Below are 14675 nucleotides of genomic sequence, written 5' to 3' on the forward strand. Positions count from 1 at the left end.
CTTTGTAACTTGTTTAAACAATTCCTAATCATATCCTACTAAAAATCTGACTCTTAGCAGGGAATTTTGTTTTCCCAGCAAAGCTCTAAATTATTTGGGATCAAGGGATGAATATGCATCCAAGTGGGATGCAAGCATCTCAAAGAGTAAGTGTAGGAGGGAAAAAAAATGACTTTTACTTATAGCCATTTGTCTCACTCTTTAAGAAGTTATTTTCTAGGATACACTTTAAAATGTAAATTAACATATTATTATGGGGACATGTTTATAATTTATACACATTCAAATATACACACACACACACACACACACATATTAGGGTTTAAGTGCTCAAAAAACTTTTACTGCTGAAGGTTAATCAAAAAATGTATTTGCAATATGTACAGACCTGGTATTAGGCTTAGTGAAATAAGTGAAACAGAGAAAGATAAAAACTATGTTATCACTTATATGTGGAATCTAAAAAACAAAACAAATAAGTATTTTTTGAAAAGATAAAATACAGGGGGGGAAATGGAGATCTTTGTCATGTACTCCCCATCAATTTGAGCATAAAAAGCAGTTGTTGTATTAGAACGAAAGTATACAAAGACAAAAGGAAGACAGGGTTGGTGCTTTGGGGGGACTCAGAAGACAGGCTGGCACCACAAGCAGGAAGTCTCCTACAAAAATGAAGGGATCAGGTACATAAGGTAGAAGGGCAAAGGCTAAGGATGCTGACAGAAACTGAAGATGATCAATATCACCAGAATCGGGCTCTGTGGTTTTCTCTCCTCTATCCTACCATCACTTTTTTTTTTTAAACTTCATTGAGATATAATTAAATACCAAGGTCAGTGTTGCATTCTCACCCAGAATCACTATGGAGGTCTGTTGGAAAGGGTGGCATGCAGCACTCCAATGCTGTCTTTGAAGAATCCTGATCTCTGGCAAACAGGTAGGGAATAAAAATCTCATAGACACAAATCCATCTGTTTAGAAATTCCCTAGAGTCCTCTGAATGGTATTTAAAATCAGGATTTCTGATTACTATACAAAGTGAGATGTTGACTAAATTAAACAAATACTGTTAATGGTATTATGTACAAATAACCTAAATTAAGTTCATAAAATAACCAGGAATTGGTTAGGAATAATGGAGCAACTCGGAGAAGGCAATGGCACCCCACTCCAGTACTCTTGCCTGGAAAATCCCATGGGCGGAGGAGCCTGGTAGGCTGCAGTCCATGGGGTCGCTAAGAGTCAGACACAACTGAGCGACTTTACTTTCACTTTTCACATTCATGCCTTGGAGAAGGAAATGGCAACCCACTCCAGTGTGCTTGCCTGGAGAATCCCAGGGACGGGGGAGCCTGGTGGGCTGCCGTCTCTGGGGTCGCAGAGTCGGACACGACTGAAGTGACTTAGCAGCAATGGAGCAACTTAAGCAAATCAAAAATCAATTTATAGGTGTCCTGCTAAGTGAGACTTTGAAAATGAACATCTTTATTTATTTACTCCTGCTATTCTAATAACGAAAATAATAGCCACCATTTGTTGAGTGTTTACTATGAGCCACACATTAAACATAACATTTCATTGAGTCCTTATAACAAACTGAGAGGGATTAGCCACCTCTACTTATAGTTGAGGAAACAGAAGCTCAGGGTTAAGTAACTTCCCAAGTCACAAGGCTTAATAAATGGCAGATCTTGATTTAGAACCCAGGTCTAACTCCAAAATCCATCCTTTTATCTACCATGCTTACTGTCTTCTCAGTATGTCAAGACAGCTTTAAAAATTCATATTCAAGGACCATTTCGTATCAGGACTCTTTACACAGAGTAAGATACTATATAAATATTATCTATTTAGCAAGATATTATATAACCAGACAAATGGTTTAAGAAGATGTGGTACATACAGGGCTCTGGGATAACCTAGAGGAGTGGGATGGGGTGGGAGGCAGGAGGGAGACAGGAGGGGACATATGTATACCTATGGCTGATTCATGTTGATGTACGGCAGAAACCAACACAACATTGTAAAGCAATTATCCTCCAAATAAAAATAAATAAAATATATTCCACATCACCCATTAAAATTACCACAGACCAGAATAGATCCCTGCCCAATATTCATTAATTAATACCCCATTAGGTAGGAGGCCATAAAAGAAAAAAAAATCTATGCTATCAGCTTACATTGAGACAGGGCATATTGTGCCTTGCCCCAACCCTTTAACACTCCCCATCTGCTGGTTAAAAAATCTAATGGCAAAAGTTAGAGATTTGTAAAAGACTTGAGATCTATCAATGCTATTATTCTTTGCCATTCTGTAGTGCCAAACCCCCATATCTTACTGTCCTATATTTCTAAAATAGTGACTTGTTTTCTGTGATAGATCTCTATAGTGCATTCTTCAGTATCTCTGTACATTCTGGTGACCAATATCCTTTTGCCTTCATCACTTGGAATGAACAATAATATATAGGGACTCTAATGCCACAGGGCTATGCTGAAAGCCCCACTTATTTTCCCAGATATTAAAAGCTGACCTTGATGATCTAGATTTTCCTCACAAGTCAGTTCTAATACAATACACAGACCATTTGCTGCCACGTTCAAGTTCTTTGATAAATAGCCAACAAGATACCCTGTACTTACTTCAGAAGCTAGTTTCAAAGGTATATAAAGTGTCCAAGGAAAAATTATAATTTTGCAAGACTAGTATAAAATATTTAGGACATATGATGGTTATATATGTACTGACATCTACATACGTACAGCACATAAACACACTGTATCTTTCCCACTCAAAGGCTGGATTTCCATATTACCTTTCTTCTCTTCCTCCTCTTCCTCACAGAGCTCTGCTAGGGAAAATGCTTCTTTGAGTTGCTCCAATTCAAGTTTCAGAGTCTCTAACTCTTCTCCACTTAGAGAATTAAGAATAGACTTCACCTGAATTGATATAAGATAATAAGCATGAAAAAGAAAAACACTCTCAAATGCAAAAGAGGTTATAGACCATAGTAAAATGAAAATTATGAATTCACAAGCTCTTAAGAACCTTAACACAAGAGGAAAGATAGGGAGAATTTGTGCTTCCAAAAACAATATAAACCACTGCAGCCATACCACCCTGAATGTACTTCATCTAGTGAAAAACAATATAAATCAGAAATGTATAGAAATTAGTGCTTAACTCAGCTTAAAAATTAGGAGAAAATGAAATAGTCTTGAATCAATTAAAAGCTAACAGGTAACTAAATCCAAATCAGCATCTTAAGCCAAAGAAACTTGAAAAAAAGAACAAGATGAAGGACAAATAATAGATGTACTATTAAGACATCTTTGTTAATCTGTCCATTTGTCTTTAAAAATTTAGAGAAACAACACTTGACTCATTCTTTTCTAGCAATTAATTCAAATATTAATTTGTTTGTTTTGGCATAGTATTTTCAGAGTGTCTCATGCCTCTACCTGACATACATTTCATTTTCCAACTGCACAAAGGCAAAGAGACTATGCAGTGTGCTTTTGCTGAAAGACTACCCCAGATGAAATTTTTGGTTTGGAATTACCTTTATTTCACTTTCTCGAGAGAGCATCTCCAGAGCTTCTAGATGTGAAAGGCCTTGAAATTCATCAAAGAGTAGCCCATAATGAGTTTTCTTGTCTGTTTCCATGGTAACCTCATTGGAAGTCCATAGTTCTTCTTTCTCCTTTGCCTCTCGTAAAACCTGAAAGAGAGATGGAGGCATTATACTGCAATACATAACAAAAGCTTAAGGATGAGTTTTGAAAGTCGAGGGAAGCAAAACTGAGATGAATAACACTGCTCTTTCATTATGGAACTGTGATTCAAATCAGATAGGCTCAGGAGCTGCAGGGAAAATATGATCACATAACTTGCTCCTACACAGGGTAAATAACACCCTAGGAACCAAGTATTTTTCTGAACGTGGTTTTTACTATTAATCTAATAAACAACCCTAAAAGGGCTTGGCATCTTATACTGCATTGAGAAGACATTCTGAGGGAAGGAAAGAGGAGGAAAAAGAACTGCGCATTTTTCTAAGCATTAGAGCTGTGCATCTCCTCACCAAAAAAAAAAAAAAAAAAAAAACCTTAATTAAAAAAACATTCACTAAAAAGTCCTCAAAAGGAAATACTAACAAGGTCCCAAGTTAACACAGGCAAAAAATCAAAATAGAAACAGAAAGTAAACAGATAAATGCAAATAGTACCTGAGACAGCGTAGAAGTCCGGTTCATCAGACCCTTGGTTCTTTTAAATCCAGGATCCCCCTCTGCTATTACATCCATTGTCTTTTTTCCAATGAATTCTAAGGCATCCAAACCCCCACTGATAACACTCTTTCCCTAGGAAACACATGTAACCTCGTCACAATAATGTTGAAGAAAGACACCTGCATGTTTTGATCATGTAAAATAGTGGATAACAATACCAAATGGCAAGAAAGTGGGGCAACTAAAACAATCACATTGTACTTATGGGAATGTAAAGCAGTATACCCACTTTGGAAAACTATGAGTATGTCTGAATATATGAATATCCTATGACCTAGCAACGGTACCCATGGTTAAAAACTCAAAAAATTGTGTAGAGGTTCATCAAAACACACACAAGAATGCTCACAGGAGTACTATTATAAAAGCTAAAAACTGAAAACTACCTCAACACTTACCAACTCTGGAATGAGTGTTACACAGTCACTCAATGAAGCACAACAAAGAAAATAGAATATACCACACAGCTATACCATGAATAAATTATACAAACATAATAATGAATGAAAGAAACCAGATACAATAGAGTACATTCTTTATGATTCTTTATACAGCAAGCAAAATTAATGTATGTTGGTAGAAGACAGAAGTGTAGCTATCTTAGAGGGCAATAGAGGGAGGCATAGAAGACAGGGAGACAGCACAGGGAGACATCTGATATACCACCATGCTGTTTCTCAGTCTGAATATGAGCACATTGTGAAAATTAAAACCAAACACTTACGATTTCATTTTTCTGAATATAGATTATACTAAGTAAAAAGTTAAAATAAAAAGTACTAGCTATTGTCATGTAGGAGATATTAAGCTTCCTATATAATCCTTTCAAAAATGTTTCTGATCATCTATGCCTTTATAAGTACTCATCATAAACATCTCATTTTCCCTTCATCTAAAAGATGTAATTATGAGAAAAATATTTTTGTAAAGCAGAGAGGTTTTTCTAGGATCAACAAACTAAGAATTCTTAGTCCATAAAATATTATGTACATTACCTCTCCATTACTCATCTCCTCCTCCCTCTTTTACTTCTAAGTTTTTCAAGTAGCTCTCACTCTACACTTAAGATCAAAGTGAATGATCTTCGGCAATTTGAACTACCATAAGAGTAATCAGTCCCCACAACTTTTAAGGAAAAAGAAAGAGAGAGAGACAAGACCCATTATAATCATGGAAGGAAGCAGGCCACCTTGGCAATTTTTACTCACTGTGCTCTGAACAGCAGTAGAGATGGTCGAGAATACCCCAAACGGCCCACTCATTGGAGAGGAGTTTCCATTCTCTTTGGCACTTGTCTCTCCTATAGTAGGGAAGGGATGTGTAAATAGGTTTGCTTTATTAGCATCTATATGAATTTTTTAAAATCAGATCTTACTTCCAACATACAAGGCCTTAGCATTTTTCAAGCATTTTAAACCATTTGCCTATTTAAAATATAAGCTAAGGCAACTTTTTTTCATTTTCATTTCAAAACAAAATCCAGTCTTTTGAACAACCTACTGATTATATACAAGAGACAACATGATTTTCTGCACAAGGTAAAACCACAGGGTCAGAAAACAGGTCAGTGGTCACTGAGAGTGGAGAACTGGTGGAGGGGAGTGACTACAAAGGGGCATGGGGGGTGTGGTGTAAAAATATTCTTGTGTCCTGTCTATACAGATATAGGAAATATTCTATATCTGAATAATCACAATGGACTATGATTACACAGTGTAAAGAGGATTTAATGCTTGTCAAAATACATAAAACTATAAACAGTTGGTCCTCTGTTCTGTGATGTCAAACCTGTGGATGTGGATACTCATTTTTATATAAAGGACTTGAGCATCTGAGGATTTTGATATCTATTGGAGGGCTCCTGGAACCAATCTCCATGGATATTACAGGATGACTATACCTAAAGAGAGCAAACTTTATGTAAATTATTAACTCAATAAGTCTGATTTTTTTTTCAAATCCAGGCTATTTTAAACTTTATCCTAGAAAATTATGCTTCTTCATAAGATTCAGACATGCATTAGGGAGATTTTTTTTTTAATCTGTACTATTAACACTAAAATCTATTATAGGAGATCAACAAATAATCTACTGTAGGGAGGACTTTTGCTTCCAACTATGATGGATTATCTGATGTCAGACTTGCCCTTCTACCACAACATCTAGAAAAGTAGACAAAATATGAAGAACAATTATCTCCAGATACTAGACAACAGACTATACTGGACTATGGTTCAGGAGAGAAAAGAAAAAAATGAAGAGAATTCTCATTGGTTTGCTTTCCAGACCACAGCACAAGGAAGGGAAACCCAAGCAGAGCATGGTAGTCTTACTAAGTGGAAGAAACAGGCAAGAAAGCTGAAGCACCTGGAATTTGCAGGTCAGAGTACAAGTACACCTCATTTTATTGCACTTTACTGCACTCTTCAGATAATGCTTTTTTTTTTTTTTTTAACAAACTGAAGGTTTGTGTAACCCTCCATTGTCAGATAATGGTTAGTATTTTTCATTAATGAAGTATTTTTTAATTAAGGTATATACACTTTTTTTAAGATATAATGCTACTGCACACTTAATAGGTTATAACATAGTATAAATTTTTACATATGCTTGAAAACTAAAAAAAAAAAACTTGTGAGACTCGCTTTATTGCAATATTCACTTTATTGAAGTGGCCTGAAACTGAACCCACAATATCTTCAGACTTTACTGTACTGAAGAGGAGGGAGCTACAGAGGTAAAGATTTCCAGCTATCTACACAGGCATGCCCTTGAGTCTTGGGCTGAATACTAAGCTATTCTTATATTGGAAGACTCCATGATACTGGGCAAAGAATGACCATGAAGCTATAAACTAAACAATGCCCAAAGCTCATGCTAGGCTGAGAGATACTTGACTTCCAAACAATCAAGTAGACAGACCTAGTTAAACACCTAGAAATTAGATAGAAACCTCAGAAGGATTAGAGGCTTAGTAGCTAAGCTAACTAGCACTTATAAAGGCTACCCTAGATTCACCCTAAAGCAGCTTAAAATGAAGTCTTAAAAACATCAACCTAATCTACAAATGGGCTTCCCTGGTAGCTCAGCTGGTAATGAATCGGCCTGCAATGCAGAAAACCCCGGTTCGATTCCTGGGTCAGGAAGATTCCCTGAAGAAGGGATAGGCTACCCACGCCAGCATTCTTGGGCTTCTCCAGTGGCTCAGACGGTAAATAATCCACCTGCAATGTGGGAGACCTGGGTTCGATCCCTGGGTTGGAAAGATCCCCTAGAAGAAGACATGGCAACCCAATCCAGTATTCTTGCCTGGAGAACCCCATGGACAGAGAAGCCTGGCAGACTGCAGTCCATTGGGTCATAGAGTCGGACATGACTGAGAAACTAAGCATGCACACAAGCTACAAATATCTTCACTGCCCTCCAAACAAAACTCACTCCCTTTAAAAGACAACAAAATCCACTCAACTATGTAACATTTTTAATTTCGAGAATCAAAGAAATGAAAAATGTGATCCATAACCAAGAAAAAATACTACTCAACAAAAATAGATTCAGATGTCAGAGATGACAGTATTAGCAGACAGGGACACTAAAATAAATACATCAGAAGGTGAGAAACGGAAAATTCAAAGAAAAAAGAAACAAATGGAATTTCTAGAATTGAAAATATAATGAAAGTAAAACTGAACATCATTCAGTCGTGTCTTATTCTTTGCAACCCCATGGATTGTAACCTGCCAGACTCCTCTCTCCATGAAATTCTTCAGGCCAGAACACTGGAGTAGGTAGCTGTTCCCTTCTCCAGGGGAGCTTCCCAACCCAGGGATGGAATCCAGGTCCTTTTAAAAGTCACTGAGTGGACTTAATAGCATTAGACACAGCAAAAGATTAGCAAAGCCACAACAAAAACTATGCAAACTGAAGGACAGGAAAAAAAGGCTTAAAAAAATGAACCAAACTTTAGTGACAGGGCAACAACACCAAAACTAATACATTAAAATATTTTTTCAAGCCACAACAGATTCACATTCAGCTAACTCTTATTAGACTCTTACTCAATTGTGCCAAGCAAAAAGGTAGACAATTTTTACATTCTATATTCATGGTTTTATTTAATGTTTATAACAGTCCTCTGCAATATAAAATATCATCCCCTTGCATAAATAATGAAAAACAGACACCTAAGTGGTTAAAGGACATATATCTCTGTCAGTCAAAGATTTCAAGTCTCCTTTCTCATCAGTCCCATGACACCCTGAACATCACAATCCATAAACATCTACTGAAGAAATGAGCTGAACTATTCCATTTCAATCCATAATTCTAGGCTGTAACATTTCCATATACTGACCTGTTGCATACTGGACTTCCGTTGAAATTTCACTAGGACTAGGGATTCCAAGGGAAGTCTCTGCCTTCTCAATGACATTTGAAATACCTTGTCCTGATGAGAAAAATGATAACATTTTCATATTTGAATATTACTTGCAATTAGCCACCAAAACTTAAGAAACAAACCAAAATTCAAACCCACAGATTTTAAAATTCATTACAAGACTTTACTTTGACCTTATATAACTGATTTTGGGGAGTTTATCCTTATCTCCTCCCCCCAAAAATTGATTATCACTAAATAATAGTTTTATATTTATAATTCCTAAATGTCAACCTTCTAATGAAAATTATAAATTTTAGTGGCAATATAAATCAGCCCATCGTTCTAATGCATCCTCAAACTATAAAGCCTCTGCATAATCATGGAAGAATGATTAACAAAGTCATTTTTAACACAGATCTGTAGCAAAATATGCACAAAAATTAACAAAATGACTGATGACCTTACCTACTGTGGCTACTGTAGCTGAGGCTGAGGACAGCAAGGACTTGCCCCAACTGCCCCAATAGCCCCATCCGGACTGGGGTACATCTTTGGAAACAGTCTCCTATTTTTCCCAGTAGCCAGAAAAACCAAAGAAAAATGGAAAAATTAGAGGGAAGTCAGAGTGCATACACAAGGTAGCTAATTATTGGCCAAAAGTATGGCTGAACAAATACATACTGTGTGGCTCAAGAAATGTACTGACTGGCAGATGTATGTTAACTGCATGTAAGCATTTATAGAACTGAGAAAATTTAGTGTTTTATGGTTTTAAAAGGAAGTAAATAAGTATAATCCCAAGTTTGTTTTGATTCCATATTCCTTTTAGCCCCAATATTTTTTAATTTCAGTGTTTTAATAGATACTCTACTTTGCCTGCAGCCTGTGATGCCTGAACAGGGAGAACTTCTGTCTCAAGGTCACTGGAAGGTTTGGCCTCTGGTCTTTTCCGAGTAGAAGCTACAGGTTCTGATTTACTCTCCGACTTGGCACTCTGGTCAACTGACTCAAAATTCTTGACTGGCTCACAGTTCTCATCTTCACGGATAGGAGTTGCTTCAGTTATCACTGCAGTCTCAAGATCATCTTTATTCGACATGATTAGATCATTGCCTGGTAAAATAAAAGCCCCCCCACCCCAAAAAATTAATTATAGGCTTTTTTTACTTGTTACTTGTTTAAACTTTTTGAGATTATCACTAAGTCACATGCAGGTGTAAGAAATAATAGAGCTCTAATGTACTCTTCACCCAATTTTCCCCAAGGTAACAGTTTGTGTAACTATAGCATTTCATAACCAGGATACCGATATGTACCGATATGTACCATCCCCTGATCTAACTCAAAATTTCACCAGCTTTACACTCATTCATGCGAGCATAATTACTTCCATGAAATTTTATCACATGCACAGATTCATATAATCATTACCACAGTCAGGATACAGAATAATTCAATTACAATGATCCCTTGTGTTTTAGCTATCTTTAGCCACTCCCACCCACCTCCTAACCCACAGCAATCACTGACACTCTCCATCTCTATACTTTTGTCATTTCAAGATGTTATATAAATGCAGTCACACAGCATGTAACCTTTTGAGACTGAGTTTTTTTACTCAGCAAAAGTCCCTCAAGATCCATGCAAGCTGCTGCATTAGTAGTTTCTCCCTCTTCATTGCTGAGCAGTGTTCCTTGGTATGGGTGCATCTCAGTTGTTTCACCACTCACCTGCTGAAGGATGCCCGGGCTGTTTCCAGTTTAGGCCTATTACAACTAAAATGCCTATAAACATTTATATACAGGTTTTTATGGGAATATAAGCTTTCGTTTCCCTGGAATAAATGACCAGTGCATGCTTAATTTTGTAAGAAGCTGTGTGAAAGTGAAGTCGCTCAGTTGTGTCCGACTCTGTGACCCCATGGACCTGCCAAGCGTCGTGGTCCATGGGATTCTCCAGGCAAGAATACTGGAGTGGGCTGCCATCTCCTTCTCCAGGGGATCTTCCCAACCCAGGGATCAAACCCGAGTCTCCTGCATCGCAGACAGACACTTTACCGTCTGAGCCGCTAGTGGCAATCTTGGACTTAAGAAGCTGCCGTACTCTTTTCCAAAGTAGTTGAACTATTTTACATTTCTACCAGCAATATACGAGAAATCAAGTTTCTTTTTATTCTCATCAGCATTTGGCAGTGTTATTCTTTATTTGAACCATTCTGATATAGGTGCGCTAATATGGGTTTAAGCTTTACATTGCATTTCTCTAATGGTAATGATACTGAACATCTTTTCATGTGCTTGCCATCTGTATATCCTCTTCAGTGAAACAGCTATTTTTATCTTTTGCTCGCTTTCTAATTGGACTTTTTTTTTACTGTTAAGTTTTGAGAGCTCAATTCAAGTCCTTTGTCAGATATGTGCTTTGTAAATATTTTATTTTAGTTTGTAGCTTATCTTTTCAACCTCTTCATAATTTTTCACAGAGCAAAACTTTTAAATTTCAATGAAGTCCAATTTATTAACTTTTCCTTTAATTGACATTTTTTTAAAAACCTTATTAGTTCTTAATCATCCCTACCTCAATTTTTCAAAGAGAAGATTATGAAATTTCAGCTATCAGGATAAGATTTACATCATGCCAGCTTTTGAATAGCAAAGTTAACCAATTCAATTCCTTCCAGAAGTACAGATCTTTAGCGATTAAAGCAAAGATATTACTGGTGTATTTACAAACAGGAGATGCTGGTTTCTGAGGTAACAAAGTATCACCAGGGGAGGAAAAGAAATGCATTTCACACATACATACACACACCCAGACCTTAAGTATAAATAAGCACATATCTTGTACCTATATATACTAACCACGGGCTTTCCTAGTGGCTCAGATGGTAAAGAGTCCACCTGCAATGCAGGAGACCCAGGTTCAATGCCTGGGCTGGGAAGATTCCCTGGAGAAGGGAATGGCAACCCACTCCAGTATTCTTGCTGGAGAATTCCATGGACACAGGGGCAGTTTATGAGGTTGCAAAGAGTCAGAGGAGACTAACTCACACACACACAATCTAACCACATAATTAGATCCAATCCATCAATGCCATCAAAACATTTCTAACATACTAAAAATGAGAGACATAATAACAACTAAGGCAGCCTGTAAACAGCACTATAACTGAGGTACACAGAAAATTTTAAAGGACAGGCAGCAAGGAAAAGTATGCAAGGATCAGGAAATAACATTCAACTTTAAATACCTTTAAAAACTTTAAATAGCACAGAACAGTGATCACAAACTGGAATTCTGAGTTCCAAATCAAGCCTACAGAGGTTTTTGTTTGGCCTGCAGAGTGTTTAATGCTTTTTTATACTAATTGGTTTAACATTTTAAAATCAGACTTCATATACAAATAGAAATCTCCAACTTCCTTTGTAAAACCGAAAGATCTGACAACACTGGGCCCACATTCAACTTGGTAATAACTGCTGCTGCTGCTGCTGCTAAGTCACTTCAGTCGTGTCCGACTCCGTGCGACCCCATAGACCCACCAGGCTCCCCCGTCCCTGGGATTCTCCAGGCAAGAACACTGGAGTGGGTTGCCATTTCCTTCTCCAATGCATGAAGGTGAAAACTGAAAGTGTTAAGTCGCTCAGTCGTGTCCGACTCTTAGCGACCCCAAGGACTGCAGCCTACCAGGCTCCTCTGCCCATGGGATTTTCCAGGCAAGAGTACTGGAGTGGGGTGCCACTGCCTTCTCCGTGGTAATAACTAGCTCATGCCAAATATTTGCTAGGATCTTTTAGACAGGGTAGTGCTCTCTAGATCCCCATAACCTCCACCCAACTCCACTTGACTCATTTATGTTACCTGAGTAACCTCTGTAGGCATCTGAACTTGTAACATCTGCCTTAAAAGGAACTTAGGATTTTGGTCTTTTTTAGTTTTTTTTTTTATTACAAAAGCATGATAACACATTTACAGGAGACTTGGGAAAACTGAACAAGGTTACGTATGGATCCACTATATATTAAATTATTTTTTTAAGTAGATAAACCAAGATTTTTAGTCAGAGTTTCAATATAAAACTCTCAAAAATTAATAGAATGAATATACAGAGAAATAGAAGGATATTAATAGAATGAATATCCACTAATAGAATGAATTAGAGAAATGAATATCCATTAATAGAATGAATATAGAGAGAAACAGAAGGTCTACTACCTGTAAAGCACTGTGAATCAAACCAACATAATTAAGATTTATACAATTTTCACATAATAGTAGAATGCAAATTCTATTCAAGTTCCCATGGACTATAAACTGCAAGACACTGGAGCATAGCCAAAAAATTTGGAAGGCTTCACAAATTTGGGAGTCATTCTTGAGCAGGGCCCCTGATAATCTTCTCTGGATGGTTCCAATTTTAGTATATTAGCTGCCAAAGCCAGCACAAGGGCACTTAGGATTTTGACAGATCAAGACGCCAAAGAGAGAATTCAAGGGTGTGGAAACAACACAAAGGAAAGCTCAAAGGTCTGAAAGTGTGGAATGCAGACAGATACTGGAAGTAGTTGTTATGAGAAGGAGAATGATGAGGAGGCATAAAGCTAGAAAGATAGATTTATATAACATCATAGATCCTAGACCATAGAGAATATGATAAACCATACATTATATGATACATTATACACTTCTAAAACATCAAGGAAATCAGTCTGAATATTCATTGGAAGGACTGATGTTGAAGCTGAAACTCCAATACTTTGGCCACCTGATGCGAAGAGCTGACTCATTTGAAAAGACCCTGATTCTGGGAAAGATTGAAGGCAAGAGGAGAATGGGGCACAGAGGATGAGACGATTGGATGGCATCACCAACTCAACGGACATGAGTTTCAGTAAACTCCGGGAGCTGGTGATGGACAGGGAGGTCTGGCATGCTCCAGTCCATGGGGTCGCAAAGAGTCAGACACGACTGAGGGACTGAACTGAACTGAACCGTATGACAAGTTTTGGAGACTGGGAATTAATTTAAGACAATTTCTGCCTACTTACAGGGGCCTAACAGGAAAGGCTACAGAGTTGCTATTTTGTTGCTGTTTTAATTAAATTATTTATTTAGGCCACACAGCGTGGTTTGTAGGATCTTAGTTGCCCTGGTCCCCAGTCCGGGGCAGTGAGGGTGCAGAGTCTCAATCACTGGACCACCAGAGAACTCCCAGAGCTACACAGTTCTTGCACAAAGTTCCATCAATGTTTCCTGTAGCTGAATACACATATTTACTTTTTCTTTTACCATCTTTTTGCTATCCGTGTGCTCTCGCCAAGCTACAAAACACAGTGGTATGTACTTAACACACATATTAGATGTTATATATAGTATATAGTAATATAATGGGCTCTGGAGTTAGGCTGACACTCTTCCAACTCTATACCTGAGTGACTGTGGGATTAGTCACCTATCTGCGTCTCTGGTTCCACATCTGTAAAACCTACATGCCAGAGTTCCTAGAAAGACAAAACGACCCAGTGGACGTGAGGGGTTCGGAACAGAGCCTGGCACATAATCGCTCACGGGTAAACAGCAGCTGTTAGTACGAAGTGGTTGCCTGGAGCATTACTATCTTTACTAAATAACCACGTGTCTCGAGACGGACAAAATCTGCTCTCCCTTCTTCCCAATTACAAGACCGAGTGCCCAACGGGAGTTCTGGCGTAAACCTGGGCTCCTAAGTTCTCCGACGCTGACAACGACGAGAATTCCTCACACGGGCTTAGCGTTTCAATAACCAAAGGACTTCCGCAGCATCAGCGTCCACCGCGAGGGGCCAGCCGCCCAGCCCCAGGCTGCTTCCTCCCGTTCCTCGGCGACCCCAGGACCTCACACCCGGCCCGCCTCCTCCGGGAAAGCCCCTCACCCAGGCCGCCTCCTCCCTCACCGCCGCCACTGCCTTCTCCGACAAGCTGCTCCTACTGCCCCGGAAGTCCTCTTTCAGGGTGGAGACG

The 14675-nt window shown here is 38.2% G+C and overlaps 1 protein-coding gene and 1 non-coding gene across 4 annotated transcripts in view; both read right to left on the reverse strand.

The window, feature by feature from the left end:
• Window positions 1-14673, reverse strand: part of FAM114A2 (family with sequence similarity 114 member A2) — a 35754-nt gene extending 21081 nt beyond the window's left edge. For 2 of the 3 annotated variants that reach the window (XM_070793889.1, XM_019965282.2), the window contains exons 1-8: window positions 14588-14672; window positions 9548-9789; window positions 9142-9241; window positions 8650-8742; window positions 5504-5595; window positions 4233-4367; window positions 3567-3725; window positions 2820-2943 (exon numbers count right to left, since the gene is read on the reverse strand). In XM_070793889.1, coding sequence (XP_070649990.1) covers window positions 2820-2943; window positions 3567-3725; window positions 4233-4367; window positions 5504-5595; window positions 8650-8742; window positions 9142-9241; window positions 9548-9775 — 931 coding nt within the window. In that variant the 5' untranslated portion in view covers window positions 9776-9789; window positions 14588-14672. Of the gene's footprint in view, window positions 1-2819; window positions 2944-3566; window positions 3726-4232; window positions 4368-5503; window positions 5596-8649; window positions 8743-9141; window positions 9242-9547; window positions 9790-14587 lie in introns of all 3 variants that reach the window. The other variant, XM_019965283.2, reaches the window with a different exon arrangement.
• On the reverse strand, window positions 13015-13117 carry LOC139184252 (U6 spliceosomal RNA). Its single transcript, XR_011567846.1, has one exon. It is a non-coding gene; the product is annotated as a U6 spliceosomal RNA (small nuclear RNA).
• Window positions 14674-14675: the final 2 nt, after the last annotated feature.

This window comes from Bos indicus, chromosome 7 (assembly GCF_029378745.1).
Source record: "Bos indicus isolate NIAB-ARS_2022 breed Sahiwal x Tharparkar chromosome 7, NIAB-ARS_B.indTharparkar_mat_pri_1.0, whole genome shotgun sequence".
NCBI lineage: Eukaryota > Metazoa > Chordata > Mammalia > Artiodactyla > Bovidae > Bos > Bos indicus.